The sequence below is a fragment of the Panulirus ornatus genome, chromosome 50, assembly GCF_036320965.1.
Source record: "Panulirus ornatus isolate Po-2019 chromosome 50, ASM3632096v1, whole genome shotgun sequence".
In the NCBI taxonomy this organism is placed as follows: domain Eukaryota; kingdom Metazoa; phylum Arthropoda; class Malacostraca; order Decapoda; family Palinuridae; genus Panulirus; species Panulirus ornatus.
Window position 1 is genome coordinate 28360289 of NC_092273.1, and position 20682 is coordinate 28380970.

The window sequence follows — 20682 nt, forward strand, 5'->3', positions numbered from 1 at the left end:
CATTATGCACTCAGTCTCTCCTAGTACTTCTTCACACAAGTCTCCTTCCCATATATATATATATATATATATATATATATATATATATATATATATATATATATATATATATATATATATATATATATATATATATATATATATATATATATATATTTTTTTGTCGCTGTCTCCCGCGTTTGCGAGGTAGCGCAAGGAAACAGACGAAAGAAATGGCCCAACCCACCCCCATACACATGTATATACATACGTCCACACACGCAAATATACATACCTACACAGCTTTCCATGGTTTACCCCAGACGCTTCACATGCCCTGATTCAATCCACTGACAGCACGTCAACCCCGGTATACCACATCGATCCAATTCACTCTATTCCTTGCCCTCCTTTCACCCTCCTGCATGTTCAGGCCCCGATCTCTCAAAATCTTTTTCACTCCATCTTTCCACCTCCAATTTGGTCTCCCACTTCTCCTCGTTCCTTCCACCTCCGACACATATATCCTCTTGGTCAATCTTTCCTCACTCATTCTCGCCATGTGCCCAAACCATTTCAAAACACCCTCTTCTGCTCTCTCAACCACGCTCTTTTTATTTCCACACATCTCTCTTACCCTTACGTTACTCACTCGATCAAACCACCTCACACCACACATTGTCCTCAAACATCTCATTTCCAGCACATCCATCCTCCTGCGCACAACTCTATCCATAGCCCACGCCTCGCAACCATACAACATTGTTGGAACCACTATTCCTTCAAACATACCCATTTTTGCTTTCCGAGATAATGTTTTCGACTTCCACACATTCTTCAAGGCTCCCAGGATTTTCGCCCCCTCCCCCACCCTATGATCCACTTCCGCTTCCATGGTTCCATCCGCTGCCAGATCCACTCCCAGATATCCCCTATCCCCAGGGATATATATATATATATATATATATATATATATATATATATATATATATATATATATATATATATATATATATATATAAATATATGTACCTGTCATGCAGTAATGCCCGAAACCACAGCTCCTTTTCCACATCCAGGCCCGACAGAACTTTCCATAGTTTACCCCAGACGCTTCACATGCCCTGGTTCAATCCATTGACAGCACGTCGACCCCGGTATACCACATCGTTCCAATTCACTCTATTTCTTGCACGCCTTTCACCCTCCTGCATGTTCAGGCCCCGATCGCACAAAATCTTTTTCACTCCATCTTTCCACTTCCAATTTGGTCTACCACTTCTCCTCGTTCCCTCCACCTCTGACACATACATCCTTTTGGTCAATCTTTCCTCACTCATTCTTTCCAGGTGCCAATCCATTTCAAAACACCCTCTTCTGCTCTCTCAACCACACTTTTTTTATTTCCACACATCTCTCTTACCCTTACATTACTTACTCGATCAAACCACCTCACACCACATATTGTCCTCACACATCTCATTCCCAGCACATCCACCCTCCTCCGCACAACTCTATCCATAGCCCACGCCTCGCAGCCATATAACATTGTTGGAACCATTATTCCTTCAAACATACCCATTTTTGCTTTCCGAGATAATGTTCTCGACTTCCAGACATTCTTCAACGCTCCCAGAATTTTCGCCCCCTCCCGCCACCCTATGATTCACTTTCCGCTTCCATGGTTCCATCCGCTGCCAAATCCACTCCCAGATATGTAAAACACTTCACTTCGTCCAGTTTTTCTCCATTCCAACTTACCTCCCAATTGACTTGTCCCTCAACACTATTGTACCTAATAACCTTGCTCTTATTCACATTTACTCTCGGCTTTCTTCTTTCACATACTTTAACAAACTCAGTCACCAGCTTCTGCAGTTTCTCACACGAATCAGCCACCAGCGTTGTATCATCAGCTAACAACAACTGACTCACTTCCCAAGCTCTCTTATCCACAACATACTGCATAACAACCCCATCCATAAACAATTAAACAACCACGGAGACATCACACACCCCTGCCGCAAACCTACATTCACTGAGACCCAATCACTTTCCTCTCTTCCTACACGTACACATGCCTTACATCCTCGACAGAAACTTTTCGCTGCTTCTAACAACTTGCCTCCCACACCATATATTCTTAGTACCTTCCTCAAAGCATCTCTATTAACTATCATATGCCTTCTCCAGATCCATAAATGCTACATACAAATCCATTTGTTTTTCTAAGTATTTCTCACATACATTCTTCATAGCAAAAACCTGATCCACACATCCTCTACCACTTCTGAAACCACACTGCTCTTCCCCAATCTGATGCTCTGTACATGCCTTCACCCTCTCAGTCAACACCCTCCCATATAATTTACCAGGAATTCTCAACAAACTTATACCTCTGTAATTTGTGCACTCACTCTTATCCCCTTTGCCTTTGTACAATGGCACTATGCAAGAATTCCGCCAATCCTCAGGCACCTCATCATGAGTCATTCATACATCAAATAACCTTACCAACCAGTCAATAATACAGTCACCCCCTTTTTTTAATAAATTCCACTGCAATACCATCTTAACCCGCTGCCTTGCCGGCTTTCATCTTCCGCAAAGCTTTTACTTCCTCTCCTCTGTTTACTAAATCATTTTCCCTAACCCTCCCACTTTGCACACCACCTCGACCAAAACACCCTATATCTGCCACTCTGTCATATATATATATATATATATATATATATATATATATATATATATATATATATATATATATATATATATATATATATATATATATATATATATTTTTTTTTTTTTATACTTTGTCGCTGTCTCCCGCGTTTGCGAGGTAGCGCAAGGAAACAGACGAAAGAAATGGCCCAACCCCCCCCATACACATGTATATACATACGTCCACACACGCAAATATACATACCTACACAGCTTTCCATGGTTTACCCCAGACGCTTCACATGCCTTGATTCAATCCACTGACAGCACGTCAACCCCGGTATACCACATCGCTCCAATTCACTCTATTCCTTGCCCTCCTTTCCCCCTCCTGCATGTTCAGGCCCCGATCACACAAAATCTTTTTCACTCCATCTTTCCACCTCCAATTTGGTCTCCCTCTTCTCCTTGCTCCCTCCACCTCCGACACATATATCCTCTTGGTCAATCTTTCCTCACTCATTCTCTCCATGTGCCCAAACCACTTCAAAACACCCTCTTCTGCTCTCTCAACCACGCTCTTTTTATTTCCACACATCTCTCTTACCCTTACGTTACTCACTCGATCAAACCACCTCACACCACACATTGTCCTCAAACATCTCATTTCCAACACATCCATCCTCCTGCGCACAACTCTATCCATAGCCCACGCCTCGCAACCATACAACATTGTTGGAACCACTATTCCTTCAAACATACCCATTTTTGCTTTCCGAGATAATGTTCTCGACTTCCACACATTCTTCAAGGCCCCCAGAATTTTCGCCCCCTCCCCCACCCTATGATCCACTTCCGCTTCCATGGTTCCATCCGCTGCCAGATCCACTCCCAGATATCTAAAACACTTCACTTCCTCCAGTTTTTCTCCATTCAAACTCACCTCCCAATTGACTTGACCCTAAACCCTACTGTACCTAATAACCTTGCTCTTATTCACATTTACTCTTAACTTTCTTCTTCCACACACTTTACCAAACTCAGTCACCAGCTTCTGCAGTTTCTCACATGAATCAGCCACCAGCGCTGTATCATCAGCGAACAACAACTGACTCACTTCCCAAGCTCTCTCATCCCCAACAGACTTCATACTTGCCCCTCTTTCCAAAACTCTTGCATTTACCTCCCTAACAACCTCATCCATAAACAAATTAAACAACCATGGAGACATCACACACCCCTGCCGCAAACCTACATTCACTGAGAACCAATCACTTTCCTCTCTTCCTACACGTACACATGCCTTACATCCTCCCCTCCTTGTATTAACTTTCTAAAATGGGAAACAGAAGAAGGAGTCACGCGGGGAGTGCTCATCCTCCTCGAAGGCTCAGAGTGGGGTGCCTAAATGTGTGTGGATGTAACCAAGATGTAAAAAAAGGAGAGATAGGTAGTATGTTTGAGGAAAGGAACCTGGATGTTTTGGCTCTGAGTGAAACGAAGCTCAAGGGTAAAGGGGAAGAGTGGTTTGGGAATGTCTGGGGAGTAAAGTCAGGGGTTAGTGAGAGGACAAGAGCAAGGGAAGGAGTAGCAATACTCCTGAAACAGGAGTTGTGGGAGTATGTGATAGAGTGTAAGAAAGTAAATTCTCGATTAATATGGGTAAAACTGAAAGTTGATGGAGAGAGGTGGGTGATTATTGGTGCATATGCACCTGGGCATGAAAAGAAAGATCAAGAGAGGCAAGTGTTTTGGGAGCAGCTGAATGAGTGTGTTAGTGGTTTTGATGCACGAGACCGGGTTATAGTGATGGGTGATTTGAATGCAAAGGTGAGTAATGTGGCAGTTGAGGGAATAATTGGTATACATGGGGTGTTCAGTGTTGTAAATGGAAATGGTGAAGAGCTTGTAGATTTATGTGCTGAAAAAGGACTGGTGATTGGGAATACCTGGTTTAAAAAGCGAGATATACATAAGTATACTTATGTAAGTAGGAGAGATGGCCAGAGAGCGTTATTGGATTACGTGTTAATTGACAGGCGTGCGAAAGAGAGACTTTTGGATGTTAATGTGCTGAGAGGTGCAACTGGAGGGATGTCTGATCATTATCTTGTGGAGGCTAAGGTGAAGATTTGTATGGGTTTTCAGAAAAGAAGAGTGAATGTTGGGGTGAAGAGGGTGGTGAGAGTAAGTGAGCTTGAGAAGGAGACCTGTGCGAGGAAGTACCAGGAGAGACTGAGTACAGAATGGAAAAAGGTGAGAACAATGGAAGCAAGGGGAGTGGGGGAGGAATGGGATGTATTTAGGGAATCAGTGATGGATTGCGCAAAAGATGCTTGTGGCATGAGAAGAGTGGGAGGTGGGTTGATTAGAAAGGGTAGTGAGTGGTGGGATGAAGAAGTAAGAGTATTAGTGAAAGAGAAGAGAGAGGCATTTGGACGATTTTTGCAGGGAAAAAATGCAATTGAGTGGGAGATGTATAAAAGAAAGAGACAGGAGGTCAAGAGAAAGGTGCAAGAGGTGAAAAAAAGGGCAAATGAGAGTTGGGGTGAGAGAGTATCATTAAATTTTAGGGAGAATAAAAAGATGTTCTAGAAGGAGGTAAATAAAGTGCGTAAGACAAGGGAGCAAATGGGAACTGCAGTGAAGGGCGCAAATGGGGAGGTGATAACAAGTAGTGGTGATGTGAGAAGGAGATGGAGTGAGTATTTTGAAGGTTTGTTGAATGTGTTTGATGATAGAGTGGCAGATATAGGGTGTTTTGGTCGAGGTGGTGTGCAAAGTGAGAGGGTTAGGGAAAATGATTTGGTAAACAGAGAAGAGGTAGTGAAAGCTTTGCGGAAGATGAAAGCCGGCAAGGCAGCAGGTTTGGATGGTATTGCAGTGGAATTTATTAAAAAAGGGGGTGACTGTATTGTTGACTGGTTGGTAAGGTTATTTAATGTATGTATGACTCATGGTGAGGTGCCTGAGGATTGGCGGAATGCGTGCATAGTGCCATTGTACAAAGGCAAAGGGGATAAGAGTGAGTGCTCAAATTACAGAGGTATAAGTTTGTTGAGTATTCCTGGTAAATTATATGGGAGGGTATTGATTGAGAGGGTGAAGGCATGTACAGAGCATCAGATTGGGGAAGAGCAGTGTGGTTTCAGAAGTGGTAGAGGATGTGTGGATCAGGTGTTTGCTTTGAAGAATGTATGTGAGAAATACTTAGAAAAGCAAATGGATTTGTATGTAGCATTTATGGATCTGGAGAAGGCATATGACAGAGTTGATAGAGATGCTCTGTGGAAGGTATTAAGAATATATATATATATATATATATATATATATATATATATATATATATATATATATATATATATATATATATATATATATATATATATATATATATATATATATTGAATAAGCCAAAGACTCTTTTTAAACTCTTCCTCTGATTTAGCGAACAACGCTGTATCATCTGCATACAGCACAGGGACAAGGGTAAGCACCGCAGCAGTCACCCTAACTACCTCTCATCTCATGCAGTCTCCCGCCATTAACATCAAATAACTGTGGTAACATCGCACCACACTGCCATTTCCATTTCAAACCAGCCCATTGATTCAACTCCTTGCACTCACACATGCACAGCTTCCATTAGGAAAGCTCTTACCATTATTCAGATGTTTTCCAAAACACGACATGCAGTCAAAACCTCTCATAATACACCTCTTCTTGATCGACAAATATATTACATGTATTTTTCTCTAAAACCTTTCTACGACCTGTCAGATTGAAAATATTTCATTTGGTCACCACCTTCCATTCATTAACTTATTTTAATTTTTCAACATCAAGGGATTCACCAGAATCCATAAAAGATTTGATCCTTTCCCTTCCCTTTTCTTTATATAGCGAAACAATAACTCTCTTTGTCCAAATATCAGACCAGTTTATCATATGACTGTCAGCTTTGTTGCTCTTCTTACTTATCCATGTCTAATGTTGTCCATTTTCATAGATCTAGTTCACTCTCATTACCTCTGATTATATTGTGCCAATACACACGTCTTCGATCAGTTCTGTAAAAGCAGTTCTTTTGCTACAAACTTTGATGTCAAAGGTAGTCAGACATGATGCTGACCACAAGCACTTTCGTTTTGAGACCATACTTATGCTCGTCAGCTCATGTAATATTTGGGTTTATTAGAAGAAAACAAAAAGCGTTAACGTAATGGAGCAAATTAAGAATCCTGACCCGAATATGTTTGTAGCTTACCTACAATACCACTGCCCTCTTTTCTTTTTTTCTTTTTTTTTGTGTATGGGTGTGTGTGTCTGTGTATCCTCTCGAAACGAAAAAACAATTATTCCATGTCTACCAAAGTGGAGTAAGGATTCTAAAGGGATTGCACTGAATTCCTGTTTGTATAACATCTATCTGTGGCATCACATTACGGAGGAACAGTGTCGTTTCAGAGGTGGTAGAGGATGTGTGGATCAGGTGTTTACTTTACTGAATGTATGTGAGAAAGAGAATCAGATGGATTTGTATGTGGCGTTAAGGACCTTGAGAAAATATATGGTAGAGTTGATAGAGATGCCTTATGAAATATTTGGAGCATATACGGTGTAGAAGGAAAGCTGCAGGAAGCAGTAAGAAGTGCTTATCAAGTGTTATGCATAGGTACGAGTAGGAAGACTGAAGAGTGAGTGGTTCCAAGTAAAGTTTGGTCTACGACAGAAGTGTCACAATGGTTGTTTGATTTGTTTATGGATGGGGTGGTGATGGAGGTAAAGTAAATGAAAGTGTTGGAGAAAGGGGCGAGTATGCAGTCTGTAGGGTATGAGGGAAGCTGGGAAGTGAGTCAACTGTTGTTTGCTGATGATACAGCACTAGTGGCAGGTTCGAGTGAGGAACTGCGGAAATTGGAGACCGAGTTTGGAAGAGTGTGTGAGAGGAGGAAGTTGAGAGTAAGTGTGAATAAAAATTAAGGTTATTAGGTGGGACAGGTTATTTGGGGTGTGCGCTTGAATGGCGGAAACTTGAGAGAAGCGGAAGTGTTTTAGATATCTGGGAGTGGACATGCCAGCAAATGGAACCATGGAAGCGGAAGCATCATGGGGTGGGTGAGGGGCCGAAGGATCTAGGAGCGCTGTGGAAAGAGAGATCATTATCTGGGAGGGCAAAAATGGATATGTTTGAATAAATAGTGATGCCAACAATGTTATATGGATGCGAGGTATGAGCTATAGATGAGGACATGTGGAGGAGGGTGGAATTGTTGGCAATGAAATATTTGAGGACAATATATGGTGAGATGTGGTTTGATCAAGTATGTGATAAAAGAGTAAGAGAGGTGTGGTAATAAAAAGATAGTGGTTGAGCGAACTGAAGAGATTGTGCTGAAATGGTATGGGCATATGGAGGAAACAGGTGAGGAAAGGTTAACAAAAGAGGATGTATGTGTCAGAGGTGGAGGAAACAAAGAAATGGTAGTGACCATAACAAAGATGGAAGGATGGAGTGAAAAGAATTTTGAGTGATAGGAACCTGAATGTGCAGGAGAGTGAAAGGCGTGTGTGGTATACAATACATTGGAACGGTGTGGTATACAGGGGTCGATGTGCTGTAAATGGACTAAACCAAGGAATGTGAAGCGGCCAGAGTAAACCATGGAAAGATCTATGGTGCCAGGTTGTGTGTATAGAACTTTGGTTATCGTGCATTACACATGACAGCTGGCGAATGGATGAGAGTAATTGTGGCCTTTCTTCATCAGTTCATGGCGCTACATTGCTGACGCGGGTAACGGCAGTCTAATATGAAAAAGAACCCGAATCTCTCACCGAACTTCAGAACTTGGTAATCTCACTGACTGCATTATCATTGCCTCCATAAACAGATCTCGTACAGTAAGAAGAATGGTGTTCGAATTTTCCTGTTTTCCAAGTTGCCATAACGCCAAATTGTTCTTTTCATAACCCTGCTAAGGTTGCATGGCGCTATGTATACCCTGCTAAGGTAACATGGCTCTATGTATACCCTGCTAAGGTCACATGGCGCTATGTATACCCTGCTAAGGTCACATGGCGCTATGTATACCGTGCTAAGGTCACATGGCGCTATGTATACCGTGCTAAGGTCACATGTATATATCACAAAATGTTACTCTTTTAGTTTCTAACAGCAACTCACAAGAGGTTTTTTTTTGCACCTTATGTCGTTAGTACGTAAACTAGACTCACCTGACGAAGATGGTGATTTCCCGAGCAACGAGACGAAGGCTGGAGAGCAGACCCTGGGCATGCGCCTTACTGTCTTGAGAGGACTGTGCACGGGAGGGTAAGATGAAGAGAAACATCAGAATACACCCTAAGTTGATCAACATATGCCAAAGAAACCTCAGCTTATCAACAAAGAATATGTCAGTACACACTAACCCCATCAATAGACAATCGTGTCAGACAAACTTCAAGCGTTATAAGATATAACAATTACGATAAATAAACTTTAAGCCCATCAGGTGATTGGCTGATGATATACCATATGTTCATGACATATACCCCTGCCATGTAAACAAATGAATATATCAATCATCCATTACGATCAGTAGGAGGGATGGTTTTGAACATAATCAATTCCCTCACACTTATTGTGTTCATAACCATTTACCAAAATAGCTATGTCAAATCTCAGTTAAACGTTATTAGTAATGATCAAATTCAGGTGGCACATTGGAAATTGTGTTCTAAGTCAAGTTTTATGCGAGTGCAAAAGAAGACTTTTCAACAAGATCCTGCATTCACGGTCTCTTTTGGATGACGTAGGTGTAGAATAATGTATTGATGGCAAGATGTCTCGAGAGATTTACGGGTTAATTGCCTAACTTAAAACATTCATTGAGTCTTCCATTAGTTTCACGGATGACTTTCCATATGAAATACTCTTAACTGGTTATATCTTTTTCACGGTGGAGGCTCGAGGTACGAAAAATAAAATCCACAGCAAGGACGGACCTTACTTGAAATACGTAAGTAAATGAAAAGAAGAAAGAAGAGATGAGGAAAAATATTTACGAATTTTGGAGGAAGTGATAAACCTGTCTTTCAAAAAGTGCCAGGTCACAGTTGTTAGGTAAGACATGAGAAGGTAGAGAGTTCCAAAGCTCGATGCGTAGGGAAAGAAACAGCTATCAAAACGGCCCACTCTTGAGTTGCCAATGGCCACACAATAATCATGTGTCGCAACGGTTTGCCGAGTATTACGTGGTCTAGCTAGTGGTGGGGGCACACAAGCAGCCATTTCTCGGAAGCAAAACCGAAGTAATTACCATAGAAGAGAGAACGTGAACCAACATTGCCGCATAAGGAAAGCGAGTCAAGTTTGGAAGTTAGCCTGGAACAGTTGACAAGCCTGACGACTTTTGACTCAACTCTATCAAGTAAGGATGCAGAGCTAAAACACCCTAGATGTAAGAGCTGTGTACTCCATATAATGACGGATCAATTTCTTTTGTAAATGGAGCAACTGTTCGGAAGGAAAGAAATTTCAACAATTAAACATGACACCCAGTTTCTTAATGGTAGACTTAGCTATTTCCGTAATGTGGGATTTCCAGTAGATGTTACAGTAATTCCAAGTATGTTCATTGTGTTGAAAGATGATATTACAAAACCATCAAAGGAGAGAGGAAAGTTGTAAGGAGTTTTAGATAGAGAACTGGGCAGAATCTGGGTCTTGGAGGCATTAAAGCTTAGTCAGATTTTATCCATCCCAATGAGATATCTTTTCCAAATCTGAGTTTTTAATTGTGGAGGTTGTGTCGAGACGAGATGCAGATCGAGTAACAGAAGTAGGAGCAGTTTTGAGGGATGTTGAGAAATGCAGTTTTAAGTCGCCAGCATATGAGTGCATCTGGTTATTTGTAAAAGAAAGGAAGTCGTTGATGAAAAGGAGAAAAAGTGTAAGAGACAAAACAGACCCTCGAGGGACACCACTGTTGCTGGTAGTGGTGTTGGTGGTGATGGTGGAAGGGGAGGTGTGGGGGGGGGGGGTGCTGAGACATCATCAAGCACGGAGATTATAATTCTTTGTGTATTTAATAATAGAAGATTCAACGATATTTCTCATGGTAATAGAGTTAGAGTTAATAACTGAGATGGCATTACTCCAGTCAGTACAATGGTCATAGTTTTTAACGTGATTAAACAAGGCATTTGATTCTTGTCCCGTTTTTATACTATATATATATATATATATATATATATATATATATATATATATATATATATATATATATATATATATATATATATATGTGTGTGTGTGTGTGTTACATAAGTCTAACAGAAAGATCCTTACCAGTCTGCCCAACATAAGATTTATCACAATTTCCACAAAGCACTTTATAGATGCATCCAGGAGAATTTTCTGGTGAATTCCTGATTGAGATATTCTTTATAATATTATTGTTGCTGAAGGCAACATTTATATTAAAGGATTTAAGCAACATGGGAAGTAAAGTAAAATTATTATCAAAAGGGAGAACTTAAAGATTCTTGGTGTCAATGGGAGGTACATAAGCACCAATAATCACCCATCTCACTCCATTCAGTTTAATTTTTACCCATATCAATCTAGAGTTTACTTTCTAACACTATCACACACACACACACACACACACATATATATATATATATATATATATATATATATATATATATATATATATATATATTTTTTTTTTTTTTTTTTTTTTTTATACTTTGTCGCTGTCTCCCGCGTTTGCGAGGTAGCGCAAGGAAACAGACGAAAGAAATGGCCCAACCCCCCCCCCATACACATGTACATACACACGTCCACACACGCAAATATACATACCTACACAGCTTTCCATGGTTTACCCCAGACGCTTCACATGCCTTGCTTCAATCCATGTGTGTGTGTGGAAGTCGAGAACATTATCTCGGAAAGCAAAAATGGGTATGTTTGAAGGAATAGTGGTTCCAACAATGTTGTATGGTTGCGAGGCGTGGGCTATGGATAGAGTTGTGCGCAGGAGGATGGATGTGCTGGAAATGAGATGTCTGAGGACAATGTGTGGTGTGAGGTGGTTTGATCGAGTGAGTAACGTAAGGGTAAGAAAGATGTGTGGAAATAAAAAGAGCGTGGTTGAGAGAGCAGAAGAGGGTGTTTTGAAGTGGTTTGGGCACATGGAGAGGATGAGTGAGGAAAGATTGACCAAGAGGATATATGTGTCGGAGGTGGAGGGAGCAAGAAGAAGAGGGAGACCAAATTGGAGGTGGAAAGATGGAGTGAAAAAGATTTTGTGTGATCGGGGCCTGAACATGCAGGAGGGTGAAAGGAGGGCAAGGAATAGAGTGAATTGGAGCGATGTGGTATACCGGGGTTGACGTGCTGTCAGTGGATTGAATCAAGGCATGTGAAGCGTCTGGGGTAAACCATGGAAAGCTGTGTAGGTATGTATATTTGCGTGTGTGGACGTGTGTATATACATGTGTATGGGGGGGGGGCATTTCTTTCGGTTGTTTCCTTGCGCTACCTCGCAAACGGGGGAGACAGCGACAAAGTATAAAAAAAAAAATATATATATATATATATATATATATATATTCTATTATTATTATTATTATTTTGCTTTGTCGCTGTCTCCCGGGTTAGCGAGGTAGCTCAAGGAAACACGAAAGAATGGCCCAACCCGCCCACATACACATGTATATACATACATGTCCACACACGCACAATATACATACCTATGCATCTCAATGCACACATATATATTCACACACAGACATATACATATATACACATGTACATAATTCATACTGTCTGCCTTTATTTGTTCCCATCGCCACCTCGCCACACATGGAATAACAACCCCCTCCTCCCTCATGTGTGCGAGGTAGCGTTAGGAAAAACACCAAAAGCCCCATTCGTTCACACTCAGTCTCTAGCTGTCATGTAATAATGCACCGAAACCACAGCTCCCTTTCCACATCCAGGCCCCACAGAACTTTGCATGGTTTACCCCAGACGCTTCACATGCCCTGGTTCAATCCATTGACAGCACGTCGACCCCGGTATACCACATCGTTCCAATTCACTCTTCCTTGCACGCCTTTCACCCTCCTGCATGTTCAGGCCCCGATCACTCAAAATCTTTTTCACTCCATCTTTCCACCTCCAATTTGGTGTCCCACTTCTCCTCGTTCCCTCCACTTCTGACACATATATCCTCTTGGTCAATCTTTCCCCACTCATTCTCTCCATGTGACCAAACCATTTCAAAACACCCTCTTCTGCTCTCTCAACCACACTCTTTTTATTTCCACACATCTCTCTCACCCTTACATTACTTACTCGATCAAGCCACCTCACACCACATATTGTCCTCAAACATCTCATTTCCAGCACATCCACCCTCCTGCGCACAACTCTATCCAAAGCCCACGCCTCGCAACCATACAACATTGTTGGAACCACTATTCCTTCAAACATACCCATTTTAGCTTTCCGAGATAATGTTATCGACTTCCAAACATTCTTCAAGGCTCCCAGAATTTTCGCCCCCTCCCCCACCCCATGTTTCACTTCCGCTTCCATGGTTCCATCCGCTGCCAGATCCACTTCCAGATATCTAAAACACTTCACTTCCTCCAGCTTTTCTCCATTCAAACTTACCTCCCAATTGACTTGACCCTCAACCCTACTGTACCTAATAACCTTGCTCTTATTCACATTTACTCTGAACTTTCTTCTGGATAGGGTTGTTAGGGAGGTGAATGCAAGAGTTTTGGAGAGAAGGGTAAGTATGCAGTCTGTTGCGGATAGAGGGCTTGGGAAGCGAGTCAGTTGTTCGCTGATGATACAACGCTGGTGGCGGATTCGGGTGAGAAACTGCAGAAGCTGGTGACTGAGTTCGGTAAAGTATGTGAAGAAGAAAGCTGAGAGTAAATATGAAAAAGAGCAAGGTACATTAGGTTTGAAGGACAAGTCAACTGGGAGGTAAGTTTAAATGGAGAAAAACTGGAGGAAGTGAAGTGTTTTAGATATCTGGGAATGGATTTAGTAGCGGATTTAACCATGGAAACGAAAGTGAGTCATAGGGTGGGGGAGGGGGTGAAGGTTCTGGAAGCGTTGAAGAATGTGTGGAAGTCGAGAACATTATCTCGGAAAGCAAAAATGGGTATGTTTGAAGGAATAATGGTTCCAAAAATGTTATATGGATGAGAGGCGTGGACTATAGATAGGGTTGTGCGGAGGAGGGTGGATGTGTTGGAGATGAGATGTTTGAGGACAATATGTGATGTGAGGTGGTTTCATCGAGTCAGTGATAATAGGGTAAGAGAGATGTGTAGTAATAAATAGGGTGTGGTTGAGAGAGCAGAACAGGGTGTATTGAAATGGTTTGGTCATATATAGTGAATGAGTGAGGAAAGATTGACAAATAGGATATATGTGTAAAAGGTCCAGAGAAAGAGAAGTGGGAGACCAAATTGGATGTGGAAGGATGGAGTGAAAAAGATTTTGAGAGATCGGGGCCTGAATATGCAGGAGGGTGAAAGACGTGCAAGGAATAGAGTGAATTGAAACGATGTGGTATACCGAGGTCGACGTGCTGTCAGTGGATTGACCCAAGGTATGTGAAGCGTCTGGGGTAAACCATAAAAAGTTTTGTGGGCCTGGATGTGGAAAGAGCTGTAGATTCGGTGCATTATACCTGACAGCTAGAGACTGAATGTGAACGAATGTGGCCTTTGTTGTCTTTACCTAGCGCTACCTTGCGCGCGTGCGGGGTGGGGTTGGGGGGAGGTGTCATTTCATGTGTGGCGGGGTGGGGACGGAAATGATTGAAGGCAGCAAGTATGAATTATGTACATGTGTATATATGTATATGTCTGAATATGTATATATATGTATAAGTGAGACGGTTAGGGAGATCGATTTCGTAAACAGAGAAGAGGTAGTAAAAGCTTTGCGGAAGATGAAAGCCGGCAAGGCAGCGGGTTTGGATATTATTGCAATGGAATTGATTAAAAAGTGGGTGACTGAATTGTTGTTTACTTGGTAAGGTTATTTAATGTACGTACGACTCAAGGTTAGGTGCCTGAGGATTGGCGGAATGCTTGCATAGCGCCATTGTACAAAGGCAAAGGGGATAAAAGTGAGTGCTCTAATTACAGAGGTATAAGTTTGTTAAGTATTCCTGGGAAATTATATGGGAGGGTATTGATTGAGAGGTTGAAGGCATGTACAGAGCATCAGATTGGGGAAGAGCAATGTGGTTTCAGAAGTGGTAAAGGATGTGTGGATCAAGTGTTTGCTTTGAAGAATGTATGTGAGAAATACTTAGAAAAGCAAATGGATTTGTATTTAGCATTTATGGATCTGGAGAAGGCATATGATAGAGTTGATAGAGATGCTCTGTGGAAGGTATTAAGAATATATGGTGTGGGAGGCAAGTTGTTAGAAGCAGTGAAAAGTTTTTATTTAGGATGTAAGGCATGTGTACGTGTAGGAAGAGAGGAAAGTGATTGGTTCTCAGTGAATGTAGGTTTGCGTCAGGGGTGTGTGATGTCTCCATGGTTGTTTAATTTGTTTATGGATGGGGTTGTTAGGGAGGTGAATGCAAGAGTTTTGGAAAGGGGGGCAAGTATGCAGTCTGTTGTGGATAAGAGAGCTTGGGAAGTGAGTCAGTTGTTGTTTGCTGATGATACATCGCTGGTGGCTGATTCGTGTGAGAAACTGCAGAAGTTGGTGACTAAGTCTGGTGAAGTGTGTGAAAGAAGAAAGCTGAGAGTAAATGTGAATAAGAGCAAGGCTATTAGGTACAGTAGGGTTGAGGGACAAGTCAATTGGAGGTAAGTTTGAATGGAGAAAAACTGTAGGAAGTGAAGTGTTTTAGATATCTGGGAGTGGATTTGGCTGCAGATGGAACCATGGAAGCAGAAACGAATCATAGGGTGGGGGAGGGGGCGAAAGTTCTCCATCTTTCCACCTCCAATTTGGTCTCCTACTTCTCCTCGTTCTCTCCACCTCTGACACATATATCCTCTTGGTCAATCTTTCCTCACTCATTCTCTCCATGTGACCAAACCATTTCAAAACACCTTCTGCGCTCTCAACCACACTCGTTTTATTACCACACATCTCTGTTACCCTATTATTACTTACTTGATCATACCACCTCACACCACATATTGTCCTCAAACATCTCATTTCCAGCACATCCACCCTCCTCCGCACAACTTTATATATAGCCCATGCCTCGCAACCATAAAACATTGTTGGAATCACTATTCCTTCAAACATACCCATTTTTGCTTTCCGAGATAATGTTTTCGACTTCCAAACATTCTTCAAGCCTTCTAGAACTTTCGCCTCCTCCCCCACCCGATGATTCACTTCCGCTTCCATAGTTCCATCCTCTGCCAAATCCACTCCTAGATATCTAAAACACTTCACTTCCTCCAGTTTTTCTATATTCAAACTTACCTCCCAATTGACTTGTCCCCCAACCCTACTGTACCTAATAACCTTGCTCTTATTCTCATTTACTCTCAGCTTTCTTCTTTCACACACTTTACCAAACTCAGTCACCAGCTTCTGCAGTTTCTCATCAGCAAACAACAACTGACTCACTTCCCAAGTTCTCTCATCTACAACAGACTGCATACTCGCCCCTTTTTCCAAAACTCTTGCATTCACCTCCCTAACAACCCCATCCATAAACAAATGAAACAACCATGAAGACATCACACACCCCTGACGCAAACCTACATTTACCGAGAACCAATCACTTTCCTCTCTTCCTACATGTACACATGCCTTACATCCTTGATAAAAACCTTTCAATGCTTCTAACAACTTGCCTCCCACACAATCTATTCTTAATACCTTCCACAGAGCATCTCTATCAACTCTATCATATGCCTTCTCCAGATCCATAAATGCTACATACAAATCCATTTGCTTTTCTAAGTATTTCTCACATACATTCTTCACAGCAAACACCTGATCCTCACATCCTCTACCACTTCTGAAACCACACAGCTCTTCCCAAATCTGATGCTCTCAATCAATACCCTCCCATTATAATTTCCAAGGAATTCTCAACAAACTTATGCCTCTGTAATTTGAGCCACTCACTTTTATCCCCTTTGCCTTTGTACAATGGCACTATGCAAGCATTCCACCAGTCCTCAGGCACCTCACCATGAGTCATACATATATCAAATAACCTCACCAACCAGTTAACAATACAGTCACCCCCTTTTTTAATAAATTCCACTGCAATACCATCCAAACCCGCTGCCTTGCCGACTTTCATCTTCCGCAAAGCTTTTACTACCTCTTCTCTCTTTACCAAATCATTCTCACTAACCCTCTCACTTTGCACACCACCTCGACCAAAACGCCGTATATCTGCCACTCGATCATCAAACACATTCAACAAACCTTCAAAACACTCACTGCATCTCCTTCTCACATCACCACAACTTGTTATCACCTCCCCATTAGCCCCCTTCACCGAAGCTTCCATTTGTTCCCTTGTCTTTATTCTCCCTAAAGTTTAATGATACTCTCTCACCCTAACTCTCATTTGCCCTCTTTTTCGCCTCTTGCACCTTTCTCTTGATCTCCTGCCTCTTTCTTCTATGCATATCTCAGTCATTTGCATTATTTCCCTGCAAAACTCGTCCAAATGCCTCTCTCTTCTCTTTCACTAACAATCTCACTTCTTTATCTCACCATTCACTACCCTTTCCAATCTGCCCACCTCCCACGCTTCTCATGCCACAAGCATCTTTTGCGCAAGCCATAACTGCTTCCCTAACTACATCCCATTCCTCCCCTACTCCCCTTACGTCCTTTGTTCTCACCTTTTTCCATTCTCTACTCCGTCGCTCCTGGTACTTCCTCACACGTCTCCTTCCTAAGTTCACTTACTCTCACCACTCTCTTCACCCCAACATTCTCTCTTCTTTTCCGAAAACCTCTACACATCTTCACCTTCGCCTCCATAAGATAATGATCAGACATTCCTCCAATTGCACCTCTCAGCACATTAACATCCAAAAGTCTCTTTTTCGTGCGCGCCGATAAGTTCCCAAGTGCACTTTCCTGTAATAATCACATCATCATGGGAGACACAAGAGAGAAATATTAGTCAGTTGATATACAACGAAGAGACGTGGCTAGTGATGGGAGAACTTTATTGCTTTAACGTTTCGACCTCCAAGGTCTTGCTCGCAAAGCTAACAACCAGCGACCCAGCATGACCTTCAATACAAGCGCACGCCGGTCACCTCGCGGGCTGCCGGAGAATTCTCCTTTCTAATTAGCTGTCGTGCCTTTTACTCTGCCCTTCGCCTACAACCAATGAGTTTGCTGATTTCACTATACACTCGAAACCTTCCCTATGGTTTATATTATCATCTACAATGAATTATGCAGATTCAATTGTATTTCTCGCTTACTTTGTTGAACCTTTATCTGATATTACAGCACCGTTCCAGTTAGGGAACCATTGTAGAAATGGATGTCCTATGAGAGCTTACATCGTTCCTGCGCTCAGTCAGTTCTACGTTTCTCAAGCCCACGTCCTGACTCACCATAGTAAGAAGAAGGACAGCTATCACAGTGTACTTCATATACTACTCTATTTTCATTAGCAGGTGAGTTGCATTTAGGTTTGACCATCTCAATGCCGGACGCTCTAGCTATTCTTACACCTGCTGTCATGAGGAAAGCGTCTAGTTTCAAAGTGTTTTTTAAGTTAGGAATAGTGATAGAACTAGTCTGTATACCCTCATCATCATTACTACTTTCCCGTCTGCTTATTTCCCCAGCCTTCTTTCTCAGGTTACACATGAGTTTCATAGAAGCCTCTTAACTCAATATCCAAACATTCTTCACTACATATACGGAATCACCACCAATGTCTCTATTCAGCCATCATGACCTGAGTAATAGTGAATAAATTCCTTTCTGTATGCAGAAAACCACCAACAGGGAAGTTTGAATCATACTGATGTGGTATACGAGTACCGATGCAATACTGGGGACTGTCAGCCTCACCACATAACCTGCACCCTGAGCTGCCGCCTCTCGCTCCACTTAGAAGAAAATAGAATCTAACAACATCATGAGCAAAAGCATGGAACGAGACTAACGAGGGAGATTATAGTGAATAACACCAAAATAACTGCTAGTTCCAGTGATCGGAAGAGACTACAGATACTAGAAGCCATTCACATTACAAAGAAAGATCCTGTTATCAACATCCAGACAAACATGACTACCGTCATTCAGCTCTTTGTTGGCCCGCCAACAAAGAGCTAATATCGTTTCAAGACATGTGGAGCACGTCACTGACCAGCCATGATTTACCGGGTCCGCCATTTCAGGACAGGAGGAAAGTCTCATTCACCCACCCGTTCCTGAGTGACGAAGATGAGAGAGAATCAGACGAGCCCAACTTGACCTCACCTCCACACCCGGACAATAACGGTCTCGCTTTGCCCGACTTGATGTATTTAGTGATGGACTGTCCACATCCCTACCTCGTTTGACATTTTTCTTCTGTAAGTTTTCTATATTTCTGTTTCCATGTTTTGTATTTAGGTTATAACTCATAACACCCGTCATGATACTGTTTATTTGCATTGCTTTTAGTGTGGACTGTCCGAGAGTGGTTCTTACTTACATCTTGTTTACGATATACTTTTCAAATCCAAGTTTTGTGAGGCAGTTTTTTTTTTTTTTTATTCCTGATGATGCCTCTGTGGGTGAGAGCTTGATTAAGATAAAATGGATAATTTTTGGACAACTGGTGTTTGAGCACCGACCTAATGGTAGAACAAAATGGAAAAAATTAGAGAACAAACCTGTATGCAGTTTTCATGTATGTACCACCGTCGGCTAGTCTACCATATCAGAATAAGGGCGCTTCATGGGCAAGAGCGTGAAGAAGGGAGAAAAGTTACCTCACGTCTTATATCCTCCATAATGGCGAGGAGTTCCTCTTTAGGCGGGAGCTTAACGCTGTTCCATCGAGCAGCTCTTTGGAGCACCTGGAGGGCGCGGTCATGGTGCCCACGCAAAATCAACCATCTCGGAGACTCGTCCAAGAACCTGCGACACAACACTAATTACGGCTGACGAATGTTGCCTTCGTTGTGGATGTAATCATTAATGGGAGAACACATTTATATTCTAGATCAACATAAAACTTTAAAGAATTCATAAGATGTTAGTATATTACTGAGCATTATTCCTATATATTACCGAGTATGATTCCTATAAATATATATATATATATATATATATATATATATATATATATATATATATATATATATATATATATATATATATATAGGCATTTGGACGATTTTTGCAAGTAAAAAATGCAATTGAGTGGGAGATGTATAAAAGAAAGAAACAGGAGGTCAAGAGAAAGATGCAAGAGGTGAAAAAGAGGGCAAATGAGAGCTGGGGTGAAAGTTATTATTATTTTTTTTTATTATACTTTGTCGCTGTCTCCCGCGTTTGCGAGGTAGCGCAAGGAAACAGACGAAAGAAATGGCCCAACCCCCCCCCCCCCCCACACACATGTATATACATACGTCCACACACGCAAATATTCATACCTACACAGCTTTCCATGGTTTACCCCAGACGCTTCACATGCCCTGATTCAATCGACTGACAGCACGTCAACCCCGGTATACCACATCGCTCCAATTCACTCTATTCCTTGCCCTCCTTTCACCCTCCTGCATGTTCAGGCCCCGATCACACAAAATCTTTTTCACTCCATCTTTCCACCTCCAATTTGGTCTCCCTCTTCTCCTCGTTCCCTCCACCTCCGACACATATATCCTCTTGGTCAATCTTTCCTCACTCATCCTCTCCATGTGCCCAAACCACTTCAAAACACCCTCTTCTGCTCTCTCAACCACGCTCTTTTTATTTCCAAACATCTCTCTTACCCTTACGTTACTCACTCGATCAAACCACCT

At 41.8% G+C, this 20682-nt stretch overlaps 1 protein-coding gene across 3 annotated transcripts in view; it reads right to left on the minus strand.

Moving 5' to 3' along the window:
• LOC139764697 (organic cation transporter protein-like) overlaps positions 1–20682 on the minus strand; it is a 133403-nt gene that overhangs the window by 36489 nt on the left and 76232 nt on the right. For all 3 annotated transcript variants that reach the window (XM_071691584.1, XM_071691585.1, XM_071691583.1), the window contains exons 8-9: positions 19645–19792; positions 8881–8963 (exon numbers count right to left, since the gene is read on the minus strand). In XM_071691584.1, the coding sequence (XP_071547685.1) occupies positions 8881–8963; positions 19645–19792 (231 nt within the window). The remainder of the gene's footprint in view (positions 1–8880; positions 8964–19644; positions 19793–20682) is intronic.